This window comes from Emiliania huxleyi (genome assembly GCF_000372725.1).
Source record: "Emiliania huxleyi CCMP1516 unplaced genomic scaffold EMIHUscaffold_3, whole genome shotgun sequence".
Taxonomy (NCBI): domain Eukaryota; phylum Haptophyta; order Isochrysidales; family Noelaerhabdaceae; genus Emiliania; species Emiliania huxleyi.
In genome coordinates, this window is record NW_005199770.1 from 2,057,234 (window position 1) to 2,075,925 (window position 18,692).

General features: G+C 67.0%; 5 protein-coding genes across 5 annotated transcripts; 4 read left to right on the forward strand and 1 right to left on the reverse strand.

The window, feature by feature from the left end:
* Positions 1-1,605: 1,605 nt before the first annotated feature.
* On the forward strand, positions 1,606-2,733 carry EMIHUDRAFT_61275 (hypothetical protein; the record flags this gene model as incomplete). Its single annotated transcript, XM_005775478.1, has 1 exon — positions 1,606-2,733. A coding segment is annotated over one exon (1,128 nt), but the record flags the coding sequence as incomplete, so codon positions are not given.
* Positions 2,734-3,055: 322 nt separating this feature from the next.
* EMIHUDRAFT_447819 (hypothetical protein) lies at positions 3,056-4,567 on the reverse strand (the record flags this gene model as incomplete). The annotated part of the gene is made up of 2 exons (XM_005775479.1): positions 3,056-3,175; positions 3,956-4,567. 2 exons carry the CDS (start codon positions 4,565-4,567, stop codon positions 3,068-3,070), a joined length of 720 nt encoding a protein of 239 aa, XP_005775536.1. The 3' UTR covers positions 3,056-3,067.
* Positions 4,568-5,120: 553 nt separating this feature from the next.
* Positions 5,121-6,034, forward strand: EMIHUDRAFT_447821 (hypothetical protein). The gene is made up of 2 exons (XM_005775480.1): positions 5,121-5,744; positions 5,963-6,034. Exons 1-2 carry the CDS (start codon positions 5,408-5,410, stop codon positions 6,028-6,030), a joined length of 405 nt encoding a protein of 134 aa, XP_005775537.1. The 5' UTR covers positions 5,121-5,407; the 3' UTR covers positions 6,031-6,034.
* A 2,927-nt stretch (positions 6,035-8,961) lies between these two features.
* EMIHUDRAFT_95683 (hypothetical protein) lies at positions 8,962-11,469 on the forward strand (the record flags this gene model as incomplete). Its single annotated transcript, XM_005775481.1, has 3 exons — positions 8,962-9,522; positions 10,293-10,338; positions 11,255-11,469. 3 exons carry the CDS (start codon positions 8,962-8,964, stop codon positions 11,467-11,469), a joined length of 822 nt encoding a protein of 273 aa, XP_005775538.1.
* A 2,077-nt stretch (positions 11,470-13,546) lies between these two features.
* On the forward strand, positions 13,547-14,329 carry EMIHUDRAFT_432173 (hypothetical protein). The gene has a single exon (XM_005775482.1). It carries the CDS (start codon positions 13,607-13,609, stop codon positions 14,300-14,302), a length of 696 nt encoding a protein of 231 aa, XP_005775539.1. The 5' UTR covers positions 13,547-13,606; the 3' UTR covers positions 14,303-14,329.
* The last annotated feature ends 4,363 nt before the right edge of the window (positions 14,330-18,692 follow it).

An 18,692-nucleotide genomic window follows, 5' to 3' on the forward strand; every position in this document is an offset into this window, starting at 1 on the left:
CCTGGGAGGCGTGTGTTTTGTGTGTACGCTCCTGTGGGGTTCTGATTGGCGGATCCTGGCGCGCGGCACTTTGTTTGCCGCACCAAGAGCACTTCTTGCGCGCTGTATGACCTGTGTTCTCCGTGCAGCTGTGTTGCGCGCGCTCCACCGCCCACGCTGCGGCTATCTGTTTGCGCGTCTCGTGCTCCGTATCTGCGAAAGCGGCGTATATAATCGACTTACGAGGTGCGCCACACCTCACACGAGGGACCATGTGGAAGACGGCTAGTGCTAGTCCCCCATCGGGAGGACGACCCCGGCTAGTCGCCGACCACACCCACAAAGAACCCTGCACAAAGATCGCAAGGGCGGGGACCTGTTCCTTTTTACCCATCTCCTAGTAGAGGTGTCCGTTTTATTTATTTATTTACACCTCACACGCCCCCCGTCACCCGAGGCCGAGCTCTCTGACTCCTCCAGCTGCGCAGCACGCAGCTCCAGCCTCCACGCTCCAGGACACCTCCCTCGACAGACAACGAGACGAAGGAGTCGTTGCGATCCATCGCACAGTGCGCCGCCCACAAGGCGGTGCGGAGGCGCCGTCATCGCCGCGCATTCCACGACTCGGGCGCCGCGACTGAGCCCGGCGCCTGGAACTTGTCCAGAAAGGCTCTCCGCGCGGCTTCGGCGGCCGGAGTGGGTGCCCGCCTCCCTCCCGCAGGCGCAGCCGCGCCGCCGCCGACACGGTTGCCACCCTGCTTCTGCCGCTCCTGATGCAGCACATACGCGCCCGCCAGGACCAGCGCGCCTGCCAGCAGCAGCGTCGACGTGGAGACACCCTCCTCAGCGTCGGGCTCTGTCCACCTCGAGTCGTCGATCCCGGCAGCGTCGCGGTAGCGCTTGGAGAAGCGAGCCGGCCCACCATCGGCGGCGGGAGTCCAGCGCGCCTCGAGCGCGGCGGCCGACACGAAGCAGAGCAGCAAGCAAAAGGCGTTCATCGTCCGCATCCTTCGGTCGCCAGCAGCGCAGTCGTACCGGGTAGGATATCCCTAGCCCGCGCGAGGTACTTCCAGCCTGCTGTGGGAACAGCTGACGCAGTCTCGCCGGAGGCTCGCCGAGGCTCTCGCCCCAGGCAGTTTGGGGATAAAAAAATTTAAGAAAACAGGCTCTCGCACACGCACGATCCACACGACAGACAAGGCGCAGACGACGGCTTCCTTAGAAGCCATCGTCCTCGCCACAAGAGCCGGCGTCCGAAATCCCCTCCTCCGACACCCGCCCGGGGATAAAAAGTTAAACAAAAGAACTCTCTCTCACAGCAGACAGGCTCGACACAGGTGCGAACTGGCCGCCAACACATGCGAACTGGACACCAGTTCGCACCATGTGGCGAGTCTGTCTGCTAATAAATAAATAAATACAACGGACATCCCAAGCTAGGGCTGGGTCGAGGACAGACACGTCCCCACCTTTGCAGGATTTTGCAAACAGCGCGGCGCTGCAAAGGCGCGCCGCGGCGCTGCAAAGGCGCGCCATGCGCGGCGCTGCGACCTCTGCAATTGCAACATCGACCATGGGGGCGCGGCCGCCATCGCCGAGGCGCTGCACGACAACGCGGTGCTGACATCCTTGGACGTGGGCGGCAACAAGATCGGGCCAACCGGCGCGACCGCGATCGCCGAGGCGCTGCGCTTCAACGCGGTGCTGACCAACCTCAGGCTCGGCTACAACGACATCCGCGACGAGGGTGCCGTCGCAATCGCCGACGCCCTTCGCGTCAACGGGGTGCTGAAATCCCTCAATCTCCGACTGAACGACATCCGCGACGAGGGGGCCGCTGCGATCGCCGACGCGCTCGCCGTCAACGGGGTGCTGACCGAGCTCGACCTCTCCTACAACGACATCGAAGACACGGGCGCCGAGGCGCTGGCCTCTGCTCTGCGCGTCAACGCGGTGCTCACCCACCTCGACCTCGGCAACAACAGGATCCGTGACCAGGGCGCCGCTGCGATCGCGGAGGCGCTGCGCGGCAACGGGCTGACCAACCTCGTGCTCACGAGGAACCACATCGGCGACGAGGGCGCCGCTGCGCTGGCCTCCGCTCTTCGCGTCAACGAGGTGCTGAAAGCACTCTCCCTCGGCGAGAACCGCATCCGCGACGAGGGTGCCAAGGCGATCGGCCAGGCGCTGCGCGTCAACGGGGTGCTCACCCACCTCGACCTCGGCAACAACAGGATCCGTCACCAGGGCGCCGCTGCGATCGCGGAGGCACTGCGCGACAACGGGGTGCTGACCAACCTCAGCCTCTGGGGGAATTACATCGGCCCCGAGGGCGCGAAGGCGATCGGCGGCGCTCTCGCAGTCAACGGGGTCTTGACCAGCCTAAACCTCGGCTACAACCAGATCCGCGCCAAGGGCGCCGCTGCGATCGCCGAGGCGCTGCGCGGCAACGGGGTGATGACCGAGCTCAACGTCGCGTGGAACAGCATCGGCCCTGCCGGCGCCGCTGCGATCGCCGAGGCTCTGCGGGGCAATGCGGTGCTGACCAACCTGCGGGGCAATGCGGGGCTGACCAACCTCGTGCTCTGGGAAAACAACATCGGCAACGAGGGCGCCAAGGCGCTAGCAGCCGCTCTTCGCGTCAACGGGGTGCTGAAAAGCATCGACCTCAGGGCAAACAGCTTGGGTGATGAGGGGCAGAAAGCAATTTACGATGCGGTGAGCGGGCGGGAAGGTTTCGAGCTCAGGATGTGAGTGGACGGCGCAGGGCGCGGGGTCTGATGTCTGTTCTGTCTTCTGAGTGGACGGCGCAGGGGAGCGTCTGATTGGATAGTGTGTGGAGAGGGCTGCCTCGGGGAGCCAAGAGACCCATAAGGTTGAGGCGGAGCCGCACAAGTCGGGGACGATGCCTCGACGTAGACGTATTGCAAAATAAACGCGATGGGCGGGCCGCCGCCACCGCGGGCCGCCGCCGCAAATAGACACAGTCCCCCATCGACGGAGCCCCCCCCCCCCCCTCTTTTTTTTTCTACTGTCTACCCCCCCACCGGGTTCAGAGGGGGGGATCCGGCCGGGCCGGGCGGGGGCGTCACTCCTTGGCGAGTACCCACGAGTGGCAGCAGCGGGAGTGGAGCCGGTTCTTGCAGCTCGAGCACGTAAAGAGGGGCGACCCGTCGGCGCAGTCGTCGAGGCAGACCTGCGGGCAGCGCGGTCGGTGCCACAGGACATGAGTTGCCGAGCGCTTCGAAGAGAGGCAACACCGCCGGCGGGGCGTGCAAGGGCTCGCTAGAGTGCGGGAGCAGCGCCGGCGTGGGTTGGACTCCGAAGCCGGCGTGGGCGGGGCGGTGGTCGGGTCGGGCGTCTACTGCCGCCCCCCTCGAGACTCGAGGTCCGTGGCGGACGGGAAGGTGGGCGAGTGGGCAGAAGGTGGGCGGGAGGTGGGCGGAGGGTGGGCTGGTGGGCGGGGTGGGCGCGCGCGCACGCAGCAGACGTCGGCGCGCGTGCCCGAGGAGCCCGCCTTGAGGTTGAGGCCGCATCCGTTGATGAATGAATCACTTGGTTAATTAATCAATCATAGGGGAGGAGCCCGCCTTGAGGTTGTCTGCGATGATCTGCGCCGCGAAGGCGGGCAGCTTGCGCGAGTGCGAGTAGGTCGTGTGGTCGGCTCGCCCCATGTGTGAGAGCACCTGCTCACAGCAGGCGGTGTGAAGAGGCGCTGTTCACACCGCCCCATGTGTGAGCGCACCTGTCGGGGAGGTATGGGGAGATATGGGGAGATATGGGGAGATATGGGGAGATATGGGGAGATGTGGGGAGATGTGGGGAGATATGGGGAGATGTGGGGAGATGCGTATCGGCCCTTGTGCAGCACAACCGAGGACGTGTCCTCCCGAGTTCTGGCCGGAAGCCACGAGCGCAGCAGTGCCAACGAAGTGAGGGAGGGATAGAGAGAGAGAGAGAGGGAGAGAGCCGCCACGGAGCCCGCGACCTTGTTCTGCAGCGTGATCTTGTCGTCCAGCGGCGTGTCGCCGACGATCCGCAGCGCGTAGGGCGCATCCCAGCCGTAGTAGCAGCACACCTGCGAGTGCTCGCGCTCGTTCAGGTTCCACTTGTCCACCACGCGCGAGCAGACGACGTGCCAGTACGCGGAGAGCGGCTTTGGGTCCGTCGCCAGCACAGCCGCCATGAGCTCAGCGGCCTGAGAGGCGGAGATGAAGCAGCCGCGCTCGAGCTCGTCGAAGCTGTGCGCCAGCGCCGGCGCCCACGTCCCGCAGTCGAAGCCCGACGTGCCCGAGTGTCGCTGGATCGCCTTGAGGAGGGATCGGAGCACCGGAGGCATCATCATGACCGGAGCAACGGCGACTTCCAACGCAGCGACCGCGCGTCTCTCGCCGTCGGCGAGTTGAAGCAGCTCGTGCTGCTCGCGCAGCGTCGTGAGCTTTGCCAGCTTCGAGAGGAGCACCTCGGCTTCGGGCAGCGTCATCGGCGCAGCTTCCGCGCAGCGCCAGGACTGCTGGAGCACGAGGAGCTGCTCCTGGCGGTTCTCCGAGGCTTGGAGGGCCTCGATCACGGCCGAGGCCTCCGTCATCGGCCGCTCTGACCAGCGCTGGCGTCCAAGCCTCGGCCCGGACGGGTCGACTGGCTGGGTTCCAGCTCCTAGCCGCCTAGGGTCTCGTGCGGAAATCTCTTGGTAGGGTTTCTTAATGCGACGTTTTCTTAATGCCCGCAACCCACTGTAGTGTTGCCCGAGTTTCAACACTCCATCACTTACTCGGTCGCCACCGCCCGAAACCCCAGTTGTCCCAGCCGCTCGGTTTGGGATACGGTTGATCCGACACTGGCATCGGCCATCGCGGCAAACCGGCGTTCCGGCGGGCGTTCCGGCGGTCGGCTTTCTTCTTTTGGCCGAAATGAGACTCGAACACTACACCCGGTGGCCGGTCCGGATATCTCCAAGGAGTGGGCCGCGCACCCAATTTTCACCCTTCAGGAAGTTTCTCCCGGATTCGACGGAGCCGCGCGCCCCAAACGACCCAGGCGGCAAGTAGTCGTCCTCGAACCTTCGACATGTAGTTGCCCATAGTTAGCGCCCGCCCGCCCCCCCCTCTGTCGCTTCGCAAACGAAAAAACAAAATAAAACCAAGCAAAAGAGAAAGCGAGGCCAAAAAACGATTGCGTAAACGGCGTCACAAAGCCCGCCGGTTTTGATCGACAATCGTGAGATTGACCGCCGTCGACCAGAGAATCGACGGCAGCATGCAGACGATGTGCCAGCTTGCACGGCGCTCGCGCCGCGCCGGCTGGCTCATCGAGAGCGCTCTCTGGCGCCATCCGGGCCACGCGCGGCGCCGCGCGTGCCTCGCGCCACTCGCCTCGGCTGGCAGCACAGCGCCAAAGCCGCCTCGCAAACACCGCGCACAGCACCAGCATGCTGCCCACCAGGCAGCAGAGTGCTGCACCGGCGTGCAGCGGACGCTGCGGCGCTGCGGCGTCGCCTCCCCGCCCTGTCCACGGAGCAGACGAGCGGCGGCACGGCCTTCCACCAGCTGAAGGAGGTGCGCACTTCCCAAAGGAAGCACAGGATGCTCCCGCAGTTTACGCAGCTTTGTGCAGCGCAGCGCACGGGCCACGCCACACAAAGCCGACCCTCAGTCTGGCCAAGAGGCTGTCTGCGGAAGGCCTGGCAGCGCGTACTCGCCTCCTCCGCGGCCATGCCCTCCGCCCGGGCGAGCGAGGAGCGGGGACACAACCATTTCTGGAATCGTGTGTCCCCGAAGAAGTTTTTTTTTATTTCTCGACAACCACCAGCGAGAACCAACAATAATACTATCCGCAGCCCGGGGCCGTTGTTGTCCTATGCGCGGGGCTTCCCGCGGGAACCGAACGTACAGCAGCAGCAGCCCGCAACCGAATTCTCTTTTTCCGGACACTTCCTCTTTGGACTAACCCTGGCGAGTAGAGACCACGCCTCACTTTTTCACAGGGGGGATCCGTCTGGAAAAAGGAGTCTTCGCTGCGCATGCTCGAGCCCCAAGGGGGCTTGTGCTGTGAATAGCAGGCGTGGACTCTACTCGCCAGGGCTCCCCGCGCTCGCTGGCTCGGGTGGACCGCAGATGCTCGGCGAGCCATCGACCCGCACTGGCCTCGACGCCAGTCCTGTGCGCCGGGGCCTGCCGCTAGCCGATCTCGTGAGCGCCTCGCTGCTCGTGGTCGTCGGTCTGCTTCACGTGCGACGCGCCATCGCCTGCCGACAGGAGGAGCCGCCCAAAGCGTCGCTCAACAAGCTGTGGGACTGGCGGTGCACGGCCGACTCATTCGCGTCGTGGTCCTTCTTGCCGCTGCACGCGCTGGCCGCCGCGGCTCTGGCAGGTTGGGTGCTGCTCTCCGTCCGCGGTAGCCTCGGATGGATGTGGAGAAGCCTCGCTGGCGAGACGCCCCAGCCGCGCGACGCAAACGACACGAGCCTCCGCCAGATCGAGTGCTTCCTCGCGGCGTGGGCAGGCTGCTGGTTCGCGCCGGCGTCGCCCTTTGCCGCGAGCGCCGACTGCGCCGACCAGGACGCCGCTTGCCCCAACTGGGCCGCGGGCGGGGAGTGCGAGAAGAACGCGAGTTTCATGCTGAAGACGTGCCGAGCATCCTGCGGGGCGTGCGTGCGCGCGGCTGCTGCTGGTGGGTGGGGCAGCCTCGGCCCGAGGGCTGTCACCCTGGTCGCCGCTGGCTCTCCCCCGCAGATGCGATGATAGCTATCTCTCACCCATAGAGGCTGTGAAGTTGGTCACGCCGCCCCGCAATCTCTCACCCATAGAGGCTTTGAAGTTGGTCGCGCCGACCCACCGTGCTGAAGATGGCCACGCCGCCCGACGCTGTCGGCTTCCCCGTACACTTAGGCTCTCTCTTTTCCCTCGCCGTTGCCCGCATCGGCATGGCCTTGCTGAGCGAGCGATCGCAGGCCCCGCTGCTTGCCTTCTCTCACCAGACACCCTCTCGCTTCTCTTCCTCCCCACCTCCTGCCCAACTCCTCCCCACCTCCTGCCCACCTCCTCCTCGCCCCTCCCCCCTTCCCACCCCTCTTCCCTTCCCCACCTCCTCGCCTCTCCTCTCCACACCGCCCTCTCGCCTCTCGTCACGACTACCGCACCACCCAAGGACCTGAACCCACTCTGGACTCGACGCTCTGGAGGTGTGGTCCTCCTCCGCCTCTCCTCTCGCGCACGACCTGCTGCTTGCGAAACGCCACGAGAAACACCAGGCCGACCAACAGCCCCCCCCGCCCTGGAGCCCGCTTCCCGTGCCGCCCACAGGCGCGCCTCGCCTTCTGCGCCCGGGCGGCGGCGCGTCCGCTGCAGGTCGCCGCCGCCTTGTGCATGCGCACGCCCATCGGGCCACTGCTGCTCGCGCTGCTGCGCCTGCTGCGTGCGGCTCTCGTGTCGGTCGGCATGCTGCTGCGGCTGTTTGGCGGCTTGCTCGGCGCGAGCTGGGACGGCTGCCGCAGGCGAATGGTCCGCCTGCTTGGCGGCGAGGTTGTCGATTTGGGCGACTTCAACAAGGACTTCTGAGTGGTCGGCACCCCGAGCGACGGGCCAGCTTTTGGAAGGCGGCTGCGTTACGGGCTGAGGCGTGGGTCGGATGAAGTACGACTGTACGAGTACGTTGTAGAGACGGTCGCAGTCAACTTTCGACTAGGTCCCCCCCCCCGAGGCCGAGCCTTTTGGCACCCAGATTGTGTGAGACTAGTACGCAGCGCCGTGGCAGAGGTTTTCTACCGAGGTCTGTGACGCTGGCCGCGCGCTGACCGCTGTCTGCCGGGTTCGCCGCTTCGCCGCGCCCAGCAGAGGCCCACAGGCACAGCGAGCGCCACCATCTGCGCACTGGCACTGCGCACGACAACTTTGTGGATTGTGCCGAGGTGGACCTTCTTTTGTAGTACGGCTTTAGAGGCTAGCGCTAGGATTGAGAGCAGCCTCGCTCTCCATCCTAGAAGTCGAAGGATTGTGAGCAGCCACTCCTCGCAATCGTAGCATCTCTGTGCGATTCATTGTGAGCGCCCACGCTCGCAATCCTACATCTTCTAGCTTCTAAAGGGGAAGAGGACCCCCTGAGTTGAACAGGGGTTGTGCGCCCAAGCCCCCCTGCTCGGCTCCAGCGAGTAGACAACTGTTACCATCAACAGAGGAGAGAAGGATATGACCTCAGGGCTGATGTGACCAAGCGCTGGGGTTCCGGCGTAGCGGACTCGGGCACGTGCCCTGGCTCTGCTTTGCATCACCTCGCTCGTCTGTCTGTCCTGTCCATTGCCGATCTTTTATAGACTCCATACAGGAAGGCATGGTACGAGGCAGTCATCTGCGAAAGTGCCATGCCCAGAGAAAGAGCTGGAGACAGGGTTCCTCATCGACCATCTAGGGGGTTGTGATCTGTGATCTGTAAGCGGGGTCCGCCCGCAGGCGCATTTTGTATACCGAGGCGGTGCCCGGTGTAAAACTAGTGTGGACCTTTAGGTATATTGTTGGCAAATCAAGACACAGAGCTCACACAGAATCACAGCGGGAGGAAAGCGGCGAGTCGCAATTCCAGGGGTCGTTGTGGCGGGCCACCCTGTCCAGAGAGGCATGGATGCCAATCTGGGGTCTCTCGACCGAGTCTATGAAGCCCTGGCCGCCTCCCGGTGGTGGCAGAGGTTATGGAACCAAGCGACGGAGATGGTGCGGGGGTAGGGTGAACCAGGCTGATCCGGGCTTCTGGGGGATCTGGGGCCCGGGCGGGGCCCGGGGCGCGGCGGTGAATTCGCCGATGGCCGGGGCCGTGGTGAACCTGCCTCTGCATGTCTCAAACCTCAGCCCGACGCACCGAGATCTCGCCCGGCGCTACATCTCGAACGCGCTCACAGACGAGAGCAGGCGAAGCGTCCGCAAAGCGAACCCGCATTTCTCCACCCTGATCGCTTCTCCAAGCGGTGCTGCGCTACTGCGCGAGGCTGGATTCATGCCCATCGCTGACCGGTACGTCGTAGACACCACGGCCGACGCCAGTCTGCGACGCGTGCTCTCGGCTCTCGACGCCACACCGACGGACGGCGAGGCGGATGCGCCGACGCTCCTGTCGCTTCCAGACGAGCTGCTGCTGCGCGCGCTGGTCGGGATGTCTGCTCCCGACTTGTGCCGATTCGGCCGCGCCTGCAAGGCTGCGGGCCACATCGCCGGACAGGGCTGCCTCTGGCTGAGGCACTGTCACCCTCGTTTCTGGCCCGAGGGGTTTGGAGCGGACTGGCTCGGTGCCGACAGCTGGCTCGCCCTCGCGCCGATCGGCGTCGCCAGCCGCGCAATGCGCGTCGGCGCCGCAGCGCCAGGCCGTCGCCATCACGACCGGCCTCTTCGGCACGACGACGGCGCCGCTCTCGCTCCTCGCCAAGCCGCGGAGACGTCCTCTGGCGGACAGCGGCGAAGCAGCCAGCCGGCGCCGAGGCCGGCGCAGCTCGTCGACTGGAAGCGGGTCTTCATGCTCTCCCGCATGTGGGGGCGCGTGCACGCGTCCTGCGCGCCGGGCGTGCGCGCTTCGCTCCGCGCGGGGCTGCCTCTCTCCGCGCTCCAGCACGCGCCGACGGCCGCCGCGTTTCGCGCCCTACCGCCAGACGTCGCGGCGCTACCTCTCTCTCTCTCCCTCTCTCCCTCTCTCCCTCTCTCCCTCTCTCTCTCTCTCTCTCTCTCTCTCTCTCTCTCTCTCTCTCTCTCTCTCTCTCCCTCCCTCCCTCCCTCCCTCCCTCCCTCTCTCCCTCTCTCTCTCTCTCTCTCTCTCTCTCTCTCTCTCTCTCTCTCTCTCTCTCTCTCTCTCTCTCTCTCTCTCTCTCTCTCTCTCTCTCTCTCTCTCCCGCACCTCGCGAAGATGCGGCTTCTCTCTGTCTTTCACTCGCCGTCGGCGTGTTCTGCTCTCAGGCGCCGCGCCTCTGCACATCACATCACCTCGGCCCGCCTCTCTTCCCTCTCTCTCCCCTCTCCCTCGCGCACCGGGCCTTGCACTTTCAATGCCGTGCCATCTCCGTGTCGTTTAGACGTCGCTTGGCCCTTGCCCCGCCATCTCGTGTGTGTGTGGAGACGCTGACCTTACCTCTCTTCACTGCGCCCGGCGTCCCCTGTGTACTGTGTGAGACCGGGACTGAAGAGAGCCTCCCGCCGGGCATCTCACTCGAGACTGAAGAGAGCTTGACTGAAGAGAGCCTCTCACAACATGTACATGTGCCAGCAGAGACTGAAGAGAGCCTCTCACATGTACATGTGCCAGCCTCTCACATGTGCCGGATGACTGAGCCTTCCCTTTAGGCGTCGCTCCTCGTGCACGACGGTCAGTTCGGCACCGGCCAGTGGGGTGAGCGAACCGCTGCCGCCTCTCTCCTCCCTTCTCTCCTGGCTGCCTCTCTCCCTGCCGCCTCTCTCCCTGCCGCCTCTCTCCTTCCTTCTCTCCTGGCTGCCTCTCTCCCTGCCGCCTCTCTCCCTGCCGCCTCTCTCCTCCCTTCTCTCCTGGCTGCCTCTCTCCCTGCCGCCTCTCTCCCTGCCGCCTCTCTCCTCCCTTCTCCTTGCCGCCTCTCTCCCTGCCGCCTCTCTCCCTGCCGCCTCTCTCCTCCCTTCTCTCCTGGCTGCCTCTCTCCCTGCCGCCTCTCTCCCTGCCGCCTCTCTCCTCCCTTCTCCTTGCCGCCTCTCTCCCTGCCGCCTCTCTCCCTGCCGCCTCTCTCCTCCCTTCTCCTTGCCGCCTCTCTCCCTGCCGCCTCTCTCCCTACCGCCTCTCTCCTCCCTTCTCCTTGCCGCCTCTCTCCCTGCCGCCTCTCTCCCTGCCGCCTCTCTCCTCCCTTCTCCTTGCCGCCTCTCTCCCTGCCGCCTCTCTCCTCCCTTCTCCTTACACGCCTCTCTCCCTGCCGCCTCTCTCCCTGCCGCCTCTCTCCTCCCTTCTCCTTGCCGCCTCTCTCCCTGCCGCCTGTTTCCTGGGAGGGTGGGACAATTTTTTCCCTCTTCCCATGCCAAACGACCCCCCCCCGGGGATGCCTCCAAACAGGCAGGCCCAGGGCAGGGTTTCTCCATTTACAAAAATTCGGCCGTCGCCGTCACCGAGGCCCCCCCCCCCCCCCCGCCCCCCGCCAGCCTTCCCCGCCACCGCCGTCGCTTGCCGCCACCCTCACCGCCTCTACCTTCGCCGCAGGCCTCGGGCTTTTCTTTGGAGGCGGCCGGTCCTCCGCCTCGTGGAGCTGTCCAGGACACGTCCATGACACGCGCCCCCGGCCGCGGTCCAGGCGCCCGGCTCCTCAGCCTCGAGGAGCTGTCCGCGCAGCTTTGCGGCGGCTGGCGTGGCGACGGCGCGCTGCTCTCTCTCACGGACACGTCTGGCTTCCAGACTCTCGGGTGCGCGCCCGACGGCTCGATCTGGCTCGTCTCGGGGTTCAATGAGCACCGAAAATCGGCCAGCTGGGCCGAGTTCCTGGAGCGAGTGCTGCAGACGACCGTATGAAGGGCGAAAGAAATCGTTCGGGTTGTTTGTTTTGAGTTCTTAATCCCCTTTCCCGGGCAGGGACGCAGGGACAGATACACGATCGTGTATCCGTGCCGGCGGCCGGCGCCGGTAAAAAAGAAAAAAACCACTTCCCGATACTAGGTGACGCTGATGCAAAAGAGCTCAGCTCCACTGGCTACCTGAGCTACAAACATGGTCGGCAAGTGGCATTGCGGCGTGCAAGCGGCTCACCTGCCGACCTCGCGCGGCTTCAACCGCTTCTTCGGGCACACACGAGGCAGCCGGACGGATCTCTCACACTTGCTGTTCATCGCTATGAGTGACATCATTGATTAATAGGCTGCTCGAGAACCCGCTCGCGTACGACTCGGTTTGCAGCTACAAGACGAGCAAATATACAACGTGTACTACATGGAAAACACCGCCTTTGAAAACAGCGCCTCCTCTGCTCTGGTCCAAGGTCTTAGGAAGGCAATTCCCCCCCGTGTCCATAAAACCCCATTTATGCGGCGGCACTACGCGGACGCCGAGGACTACTACTCGCCGACCGAGCTGCAGGAGGAGGCGTTCACCGCTTCCTGATAGAACGACCACGTTGCAAGGTACGGGAGCGCCGGGAAGACCGCCGGCGTGCCACTCTTTCTGTACTTTGCGACGAACGCCATCCGCGATTCCGGCGACGACGACTCTCATCCGAGCCGCTTCTACGCCAACTGGACAACATGCTAGGCAGATGCTAGCCCAGCAGGCCGCTCCCACCGCCGCCGCCCCGTGGCGGAGGCAAGGTGGCAAAGGGTGGCAAGGGCGGCAAGGGCGGCGGCAAGGGTGGTGGCCGTGGTGCACCAGACCCGCTTTGCGCCACCTCCCTCAACGCCCGATACTCGGTTGAGCCGGCGGAGCGACGGCGGCAGAGGTGCGGCCGCCGGCGACCTCACACGGCGTCGAGCGTCGTAGAGACGGCCTCGAGAGCCGCCGCCAAGTGTGCCACGACCGCCGCCGCGAGGCTCGTGGCGATGGATGCGCCAGACTCGCTTTGCGCCGCCGCCCTCAACGCCCGATACTCGATCAGAGCCGGCGGAGCGACGGCGGCAGAGTTGCGGCCGCCGGCGACCTTCCCCTCGACCACGCCGCTGACCCGTCGACAAGCACGCGTGGACTGCCATCGAGAAGAAGGCGAAGGAGGGCGGCGCATCCGGAGCCCGCGGGCGCGGCGTGGGCGGGCGCGGGCGCGGGCGGGCGCGCGGGAACCCCGCCACCGGAGGCGACAATGCCTCTGGCGGCTCTGCAGGAAACACTGCTTCACGCGAACGCTCGCAAGGGACGTAGGACCGTGACAAGATTGAGCACAAGGAAGCTCGAGTATCGACATTCGTAGGGCACGGCACAGGATGCACCGCGCTAGTACACTGTGTGTAGCGTGTATGAAGGGTAGCACAGGCGTCCGAATTCAGACGTCGCCTCGGCTCCACCTTGGGTAGTGGCCTCGGCTGTCGCCTCGGCCTCTTGTGTGACAGCCTCGGCTGGCGCCTTGGCAGCCAGGTCAGGGGCTGCGCCCCCTTCCCCCGGGGTGCTAGTACACTGTGTGTGGTGTGTAGTGTGTGGAGGGTGGCACAGGCGTCCGAATTCAGACGCGCACCATCCCCACCACCTCCGTTCCTCCCCCTATCGTCGATGCATCCTCACCACCCTCCTCCTCGGATAAGCCCTCTCCTCCTCTCTGTCCGCCGCGCCCACCCTCTCGAGCGTCCAGTGAACTCGTCCTCGTTCTCGACCAAACTTTTCAGCATCCGCCCTCCTCTGTCTGAAGTTCACACAACACACACACACACACACACACACACACACACACACACAACTCCGTTCTCAGCGGACACACACAACTCCGTTCTCGCGCCAGCCCACTCCTCGAGCGTCGCCGCCACGAGCGCCCCGTAGACGGCATCGACCGCCGCCTCCGCCAACGCCTCAGCAGCCGCCTCGCCCGCCTCAGAACCCGTGGTGGTTGAAAGAGAATTTTTCAACCAAAGAAAAGGTCGCGGCGCCCGCAGGCGTCCGAGACCCGGCGTCTCGGGCGGGGTAATGCTGGCGGGCCCCCAATAGCTGTCCGTGGTTTCGCGCGAAGAGCCATACTAGTATGGTGAACACCGCCTCCCATCTAGAGTCCATCCGAGCCGCGCTCGCCACCGTCGCCGCTTCGGACGGAGCCGAGGCGCTCGCCGCGGCACGCGCAGGCTTGGCGGAGGCGCTGCACGGGTGCCTGCTTGAGGTGGCGCAGCATGACGTCCCGGAGGAGCAGCGGCGACAGCTCGACGCTGCGCTTTGTGCAGAGACGACTGCGCTCCGCGGCGCGCTCTTCAAGGCGCTGCGCGTGTGCTCGCTGCACCGCGCTTTCCTCGGCCTGCCGCGGCTCCTCGAAGCCACCAGGCTGCTGCTCGCTGCAGCGCCCGCAAAGGGCGTGGCCACGTTCATCGAGACCGACCTCTGCGCCGACATCGACGCGAGCGCGAGCCTCCGAGACCTGGACTGCGCCCAGCAGGTCCTCGACGCGCTGCTGGGCGGGAGGCGCCTCAAGAAGGACCTCGGCGCCGACCTGCCCGCGTCGCACAAAAAGTCGGTGCGGACTGCACTCAACCGCGCTCGGCGGGCGCTCGGTGCGATCGAGGCCGAGGCGCGCGTGCAGCAGGTTGCGGCGCACCGCGCCGCGCACCCGCCGGTGTACGAGATGCCCGACACCGACTGCCGGCGGGAGGACGAGGAGCGCGAGGCGCGGAGGCGCGAGGCGCACTCGGCCGGTATGGACGCGATGTTTGCAGCGGCAAAGATTGGGTGATCAGGAATTCTAGGTCGGTCGGAATCCCCCAAAACAATTAAATTCCCTCTCGAGCGGAGAGGTTTTGGGATTCGACTCCCGCGCAATCAAGTCATCAACGATGGTGCCAACGGCCAAAAAAGCGCCGGTAGCAAGCACGATGGAGGTGCGTCTTTCCCATGCTCGCGCGCCCCCCGCGCGCGAACGATGCCTGGGCCCGGCTCGCCCGCTTGGGGATCCACCCCCGCCCCCCACCTGCCGGCTCACCTGCCGTCAGTTCACGCGGGAGCGCCCAGAACTGTCAGCATAAGAATTTAAACAAGACAACTCTCTCTCACAGCACACAGGCTCGACACAGGTGCGAACTGGCGCGTGCTAGTACTATCAAGCATAAGAAATCCAGCAGCTTAGCTGTCTGTGACTTCAGCCTCGCCTCAGCTCTCCCTTCGGTCGCACGCCTCGGGAGAGAGGTCGCACACGACGCTGGTGACCATTCCCGACGAGCCATGCGCAGGTCGCGACCCCTGAGGACCTCCACACCTCCAAGCAGAAGCTACGTGGCATCGGCGAGGCGACCGCGCTGTTTTTGGAGCCTGCTAGGGCAGAGGCCCTGGCCACCCTGGCGTCCCTCGAGGGGTCGCCAGGACCCGCCGCGGGATCGGGCCGGGGACCTTGATCTCGCGGTACGACAGCTTGACCCCGAAGAGCCGCGCGAAGATCGGGAACAGCTTCGGGATCTTCTGCCGCGCCATGCCGAGGTGCATCACCGAGATGCACGCGAGCTCCGTCTCGGCGTTGAAGTGGTTGCCCAGCTTGAAGCGCGCCTTGGTGGGCTCGGCGATGGCCTTGAACTTAGCGGCCTCAGCCTGCGCCGCCTCGAGCTCGGCCTGCAGCTTGGCGCACTGCGCCTCCACCGCCTCGACGCCCCGTGTGGCGACCGTCGTGCAGGACAAGCGCAACAACCTCTACCTGTTCGCCTCGCCCAACACGCCCACCGACGGCGGCGCCGGCGGTCGCGCCGCCCTCAAGGCGGCGGCCAACTGCGTGCAGGGCGGCTACACGAAGGCCGAGGGCGCTCTCCGGTGGCTGCTCCTCGTCTGCATGCCCGCCTTTGGCCACTGCGCGGCCGCCGTGCCTAGCCCGACGGCGGTGGCCTCGGCCTTCTCGTCTGCCTTCGCCTCGGCGTCCTCGGCCTTCTCATCCGGCGTCGCCTCGGCGGCGTCCTCGGCCTTCTCGCCCGCCGTCGCCTCGAAGGCGTCCTCGCTCGTGAGCTGCTCGCCGCTTCTCATGCCCGCACTCGTGCTCATCCTCCTCGCCATCGCCTGCGGCGCCTCCCTGGCCGTCATCGGCACGGTGATGTGGCGCCGCAACTCAAAGGCCCGAAGACGGCCCGACGGCCCGACCGACCCGAAGACGGCCCCAACCGGCGTCACCACAAACGCGCCGGCTCTCAAGCCGGTCACCGAAGACGCGCCGGCTCTCGAGCCGGTCACCGCCGGCGGCGCGCCGCTGCCGTCGATCGAGAAGTTTCCAGCGGAGACGCCCGCCCCGGCGGCGAGCGCCGCGCATTCTGCAAGCGGATCCGGCGCCCACAGCTGCTGACGCGCCTGTGTGCGTGTGCACAGGGCATCACCGAGTGGACGAGCCCCTCAAAGTCGCGCCGCAACCACGAGCGCAAGGAGGCGTCCGCCCCGATCGATTGCGGCAACGGGTACGGCGCCCTGCTCGGGTCGGGCGGCAACGAGGGCATCGGCGGTGGCAAGGCGACGTCCAAGGCGCCGTCGGCCACAAACTCGGTGCTCGCCGCCTGCATGTGCAGCTTCCGCCCCCTGCTCGCCGCTCACAGCCAGTCTCACGCCCCTGTTCAGGGCGCGACGGTCAAGCCCAAGACCCCCAAGACGGTCAAGAAGGCGGTCGACCCCAAGACGACCACGACTGGCTCCGTCTCCGCCTCCGGCTGGCTCTCGTGGCCCAAGCTCTGCTGGCAAAACATGCTCTGCACCATCTACATCTGCCTCATCGCCGCGAGCGGCGGGGCCTTGGCCTACTTCTCGCACGGCTCCGACGGGCTTCTCTCTTCAATCGTGGTGCCCGCTTCGGCTGCGCCCCTCTGCACCCCTGACGATGACCTTGACTACGACGATGATGGAGTCTTCCGTCTCGGTGACGCCGTCTTCTTATCCAATGTCTGGACTGGAAAAGAAACGTAAAAAGGCCCCCCCTTGCAATGGGGGTGACAATGACGGCGATGGAGTCTTCCGTCTCGCCGACGCCGTCAAAACGGCGAACCTGTGGTCCGATCCGTCCGCCTCGCAGTCGCCGCCGCCTCCGTCCGCATCGCCGTCTCCGCCGCCTCCGTCCGCCGCGCCGTCGCCGCCGCCTCCGTCAGCCGCGCCGTCGCCGCCGCCTCCGTCCGCGTCGCCGTGGTCGCCTCTGCCTCCCTCGACCTCACCGTCGCCGCCGCCTCCGTCCGCGTCGCCGTCGCCGCCGCCTCCGTCCGCCTCGCCGTCGCCGCCGCCTCCGTCCGCGTCGCCGTCGCCGCCGCCTCCCTCCACGTCGCCGTCGCCGCCGCCTCCCTCCGCATCGCCGTCGCCGCCGCCACCGTCCGCCTCGCCGTCGCCGCCGCCACCGTCCGCCTCGCCGTCGCCGCCGCCTCCCTCCGCCTCGCCGGCGCCGCCGCCTCCGTCCGTCTCGCCGTCGCCGCCGCCTCCGTCCGCGTCGCCGTCGCCGCCGCCTCCGTCCGCGTCGCCGTCGCCGCCGCCTCCCTCCACGTCGCCGTCGCCGCCGCCTCCCTACGCCTCGCCGTCGCCGCCGCCTCCGTCCACGTCGCCGTCGCCGCCGCCTCCGTCCGCGTCGCCGTCGCCTCCGCCTCCCTCCGCGTCGCCGTCGCCGCTGCCTCCGTCCGCGCCGCCGTCGCCGCCGCCTCCGTCCGCCTCGCCCTCGCCGCTGCCTCCCTCCGCCTCGCCGTCGCCGCCGCCTCCCTCCGCCTCGCCGTCGCCGCCGCCGCCGCCGCCGCCCTCACCACCGCCCTCTCCGCCGCCGCCCTCGCCGCCTCCACCTTCTCCGCCGCCGCCTTCGCCACCGCCGCCTTCGCCGCCGCCCTCACCTCCTCCGCCGTCCCCACCGCCACCCTCGCCGCCGCCCCCGTCGCCGCCGCCACCGTCGCCGCCGCCGTCGCCGCCGCCGCCTAGCCCCCCACCGCCCTCCCCGCCGCCGCCCTCGCCCCCACCGCCCTCGCCGCCACCCAGCCCTCCGCCTCCGCCCTCGCCGCCGCCGCCCTCGCCGCCGCCGCCCTCGCCGCCTCCCTCGCCGCCGCCGCCCAGCCCTCCGCCGCCTTCTCCTCCGCCGCCCTCACCACCCCCTCCCTCGCCGCCGCCACCGAGCCCGCCTCCTCCTTCGCCGCCGCCACCCAGCCCTCCGCCGCCGTCACCACCCCCTCCAAGCCCGCCACCGCCGTCGCCGCCCCCTCCGAGCCCTCCGCCCCCCAGCCCGCCGCCGCCCTCCCCGCCGCCTCCGAGCCCGCCGCCGCCGTCGCCGCCGCCCCCAGGCCCGGGTGGACCGTCGCTGCCAACTCGGGCTCTCCGCCATACTACTCGATGCTCGATGCGGCCACAGGTGGAGCCGACCTGATAGTGGCCTTCGAGCAGAGTGCGACAAAATGGGACCCAGCGTGGCCGGCGCTCGGCTCATACCCGCGCCCCAAGTGCGTCGATCTGATCCGCACCGATGCGCGGAGCCAAGGCGCGCATCCGCCGGGACCGTGGTGCCCTTACTGCTACAACTGGGACGGCGTCGATGCGGTCGTGAGTGCGGCGGCAGGCGGTTCATCCGGAAGCGCATTCGGCGCCCTCGTCTACGCGGCGAATAATGGCGCTGGCGCCGTGCCGGCACAGGCGGCGGCGGCGGGGTTCAGCTACATCTACGTCACCGATGCCCCATTCGAGTCTCCGTGGTCGGCTCTCCCGTCGTACTGGTGCGATCTGCTCTCTGCTGCTGGCTTGCCGCGTCCAGCTCGTGTCCGCCGCTGGTGTCTGTCGCCACCTCCGCCGCGTGGCTCGCCTCGCGCTCCGCTGAGAGCGCGAGCGCGGCGACCGCAGGCTCGCTCGTATCCTATGACCCGCCAGCGGGCACGGCCGGCTCGTGGTGGCGAGACCGCGCGTACGCGTACGACCAGGCAGCGGCAGCTGTTGCCCTGCTGCTGCACGGCGATGCGCAGCTTCAGCCGACTGTGGAGGCGATCCTCCAGGGCGTGAGCGCAGCGCTGGTGTGGGAGCAGGACGCCTCGATCGCCGCGGCGCCCTTCTATTGGGATGTCACCAGTGGCGCCGCTTCGGCCACTCGCTTGCCGGGCCGGCCGCCTGCTTCCCCGGCGGGTGGACGCCAGTAAGCCACCCGCACACCGCGTAGCCGT

Coding starts and splice junctions, on each gene's coding strand:
- EMIHUDRAFT_447821 (XM_005775480.1), top strand. CDS start 5,408: ATGCTGCCCACCAGGCAGCAGAGTGCTGCACCGGCGTGCAGCGGACGC. Junction 5,745..5,962: donor ACAACCATTTCTGGAATCGT/GTGTCCCCGAAG, acceptor ACTTTTTCACAG/GGGGGATCCGTCTGGAAAAA.
- EMIHUDRAFT_432173 (XM_005775482.1), top strand. CDS start 13,607: ATGGTGAACACCGCCTCCCATCTAGAGTCCATCCGAGCCGCGCTCGCC.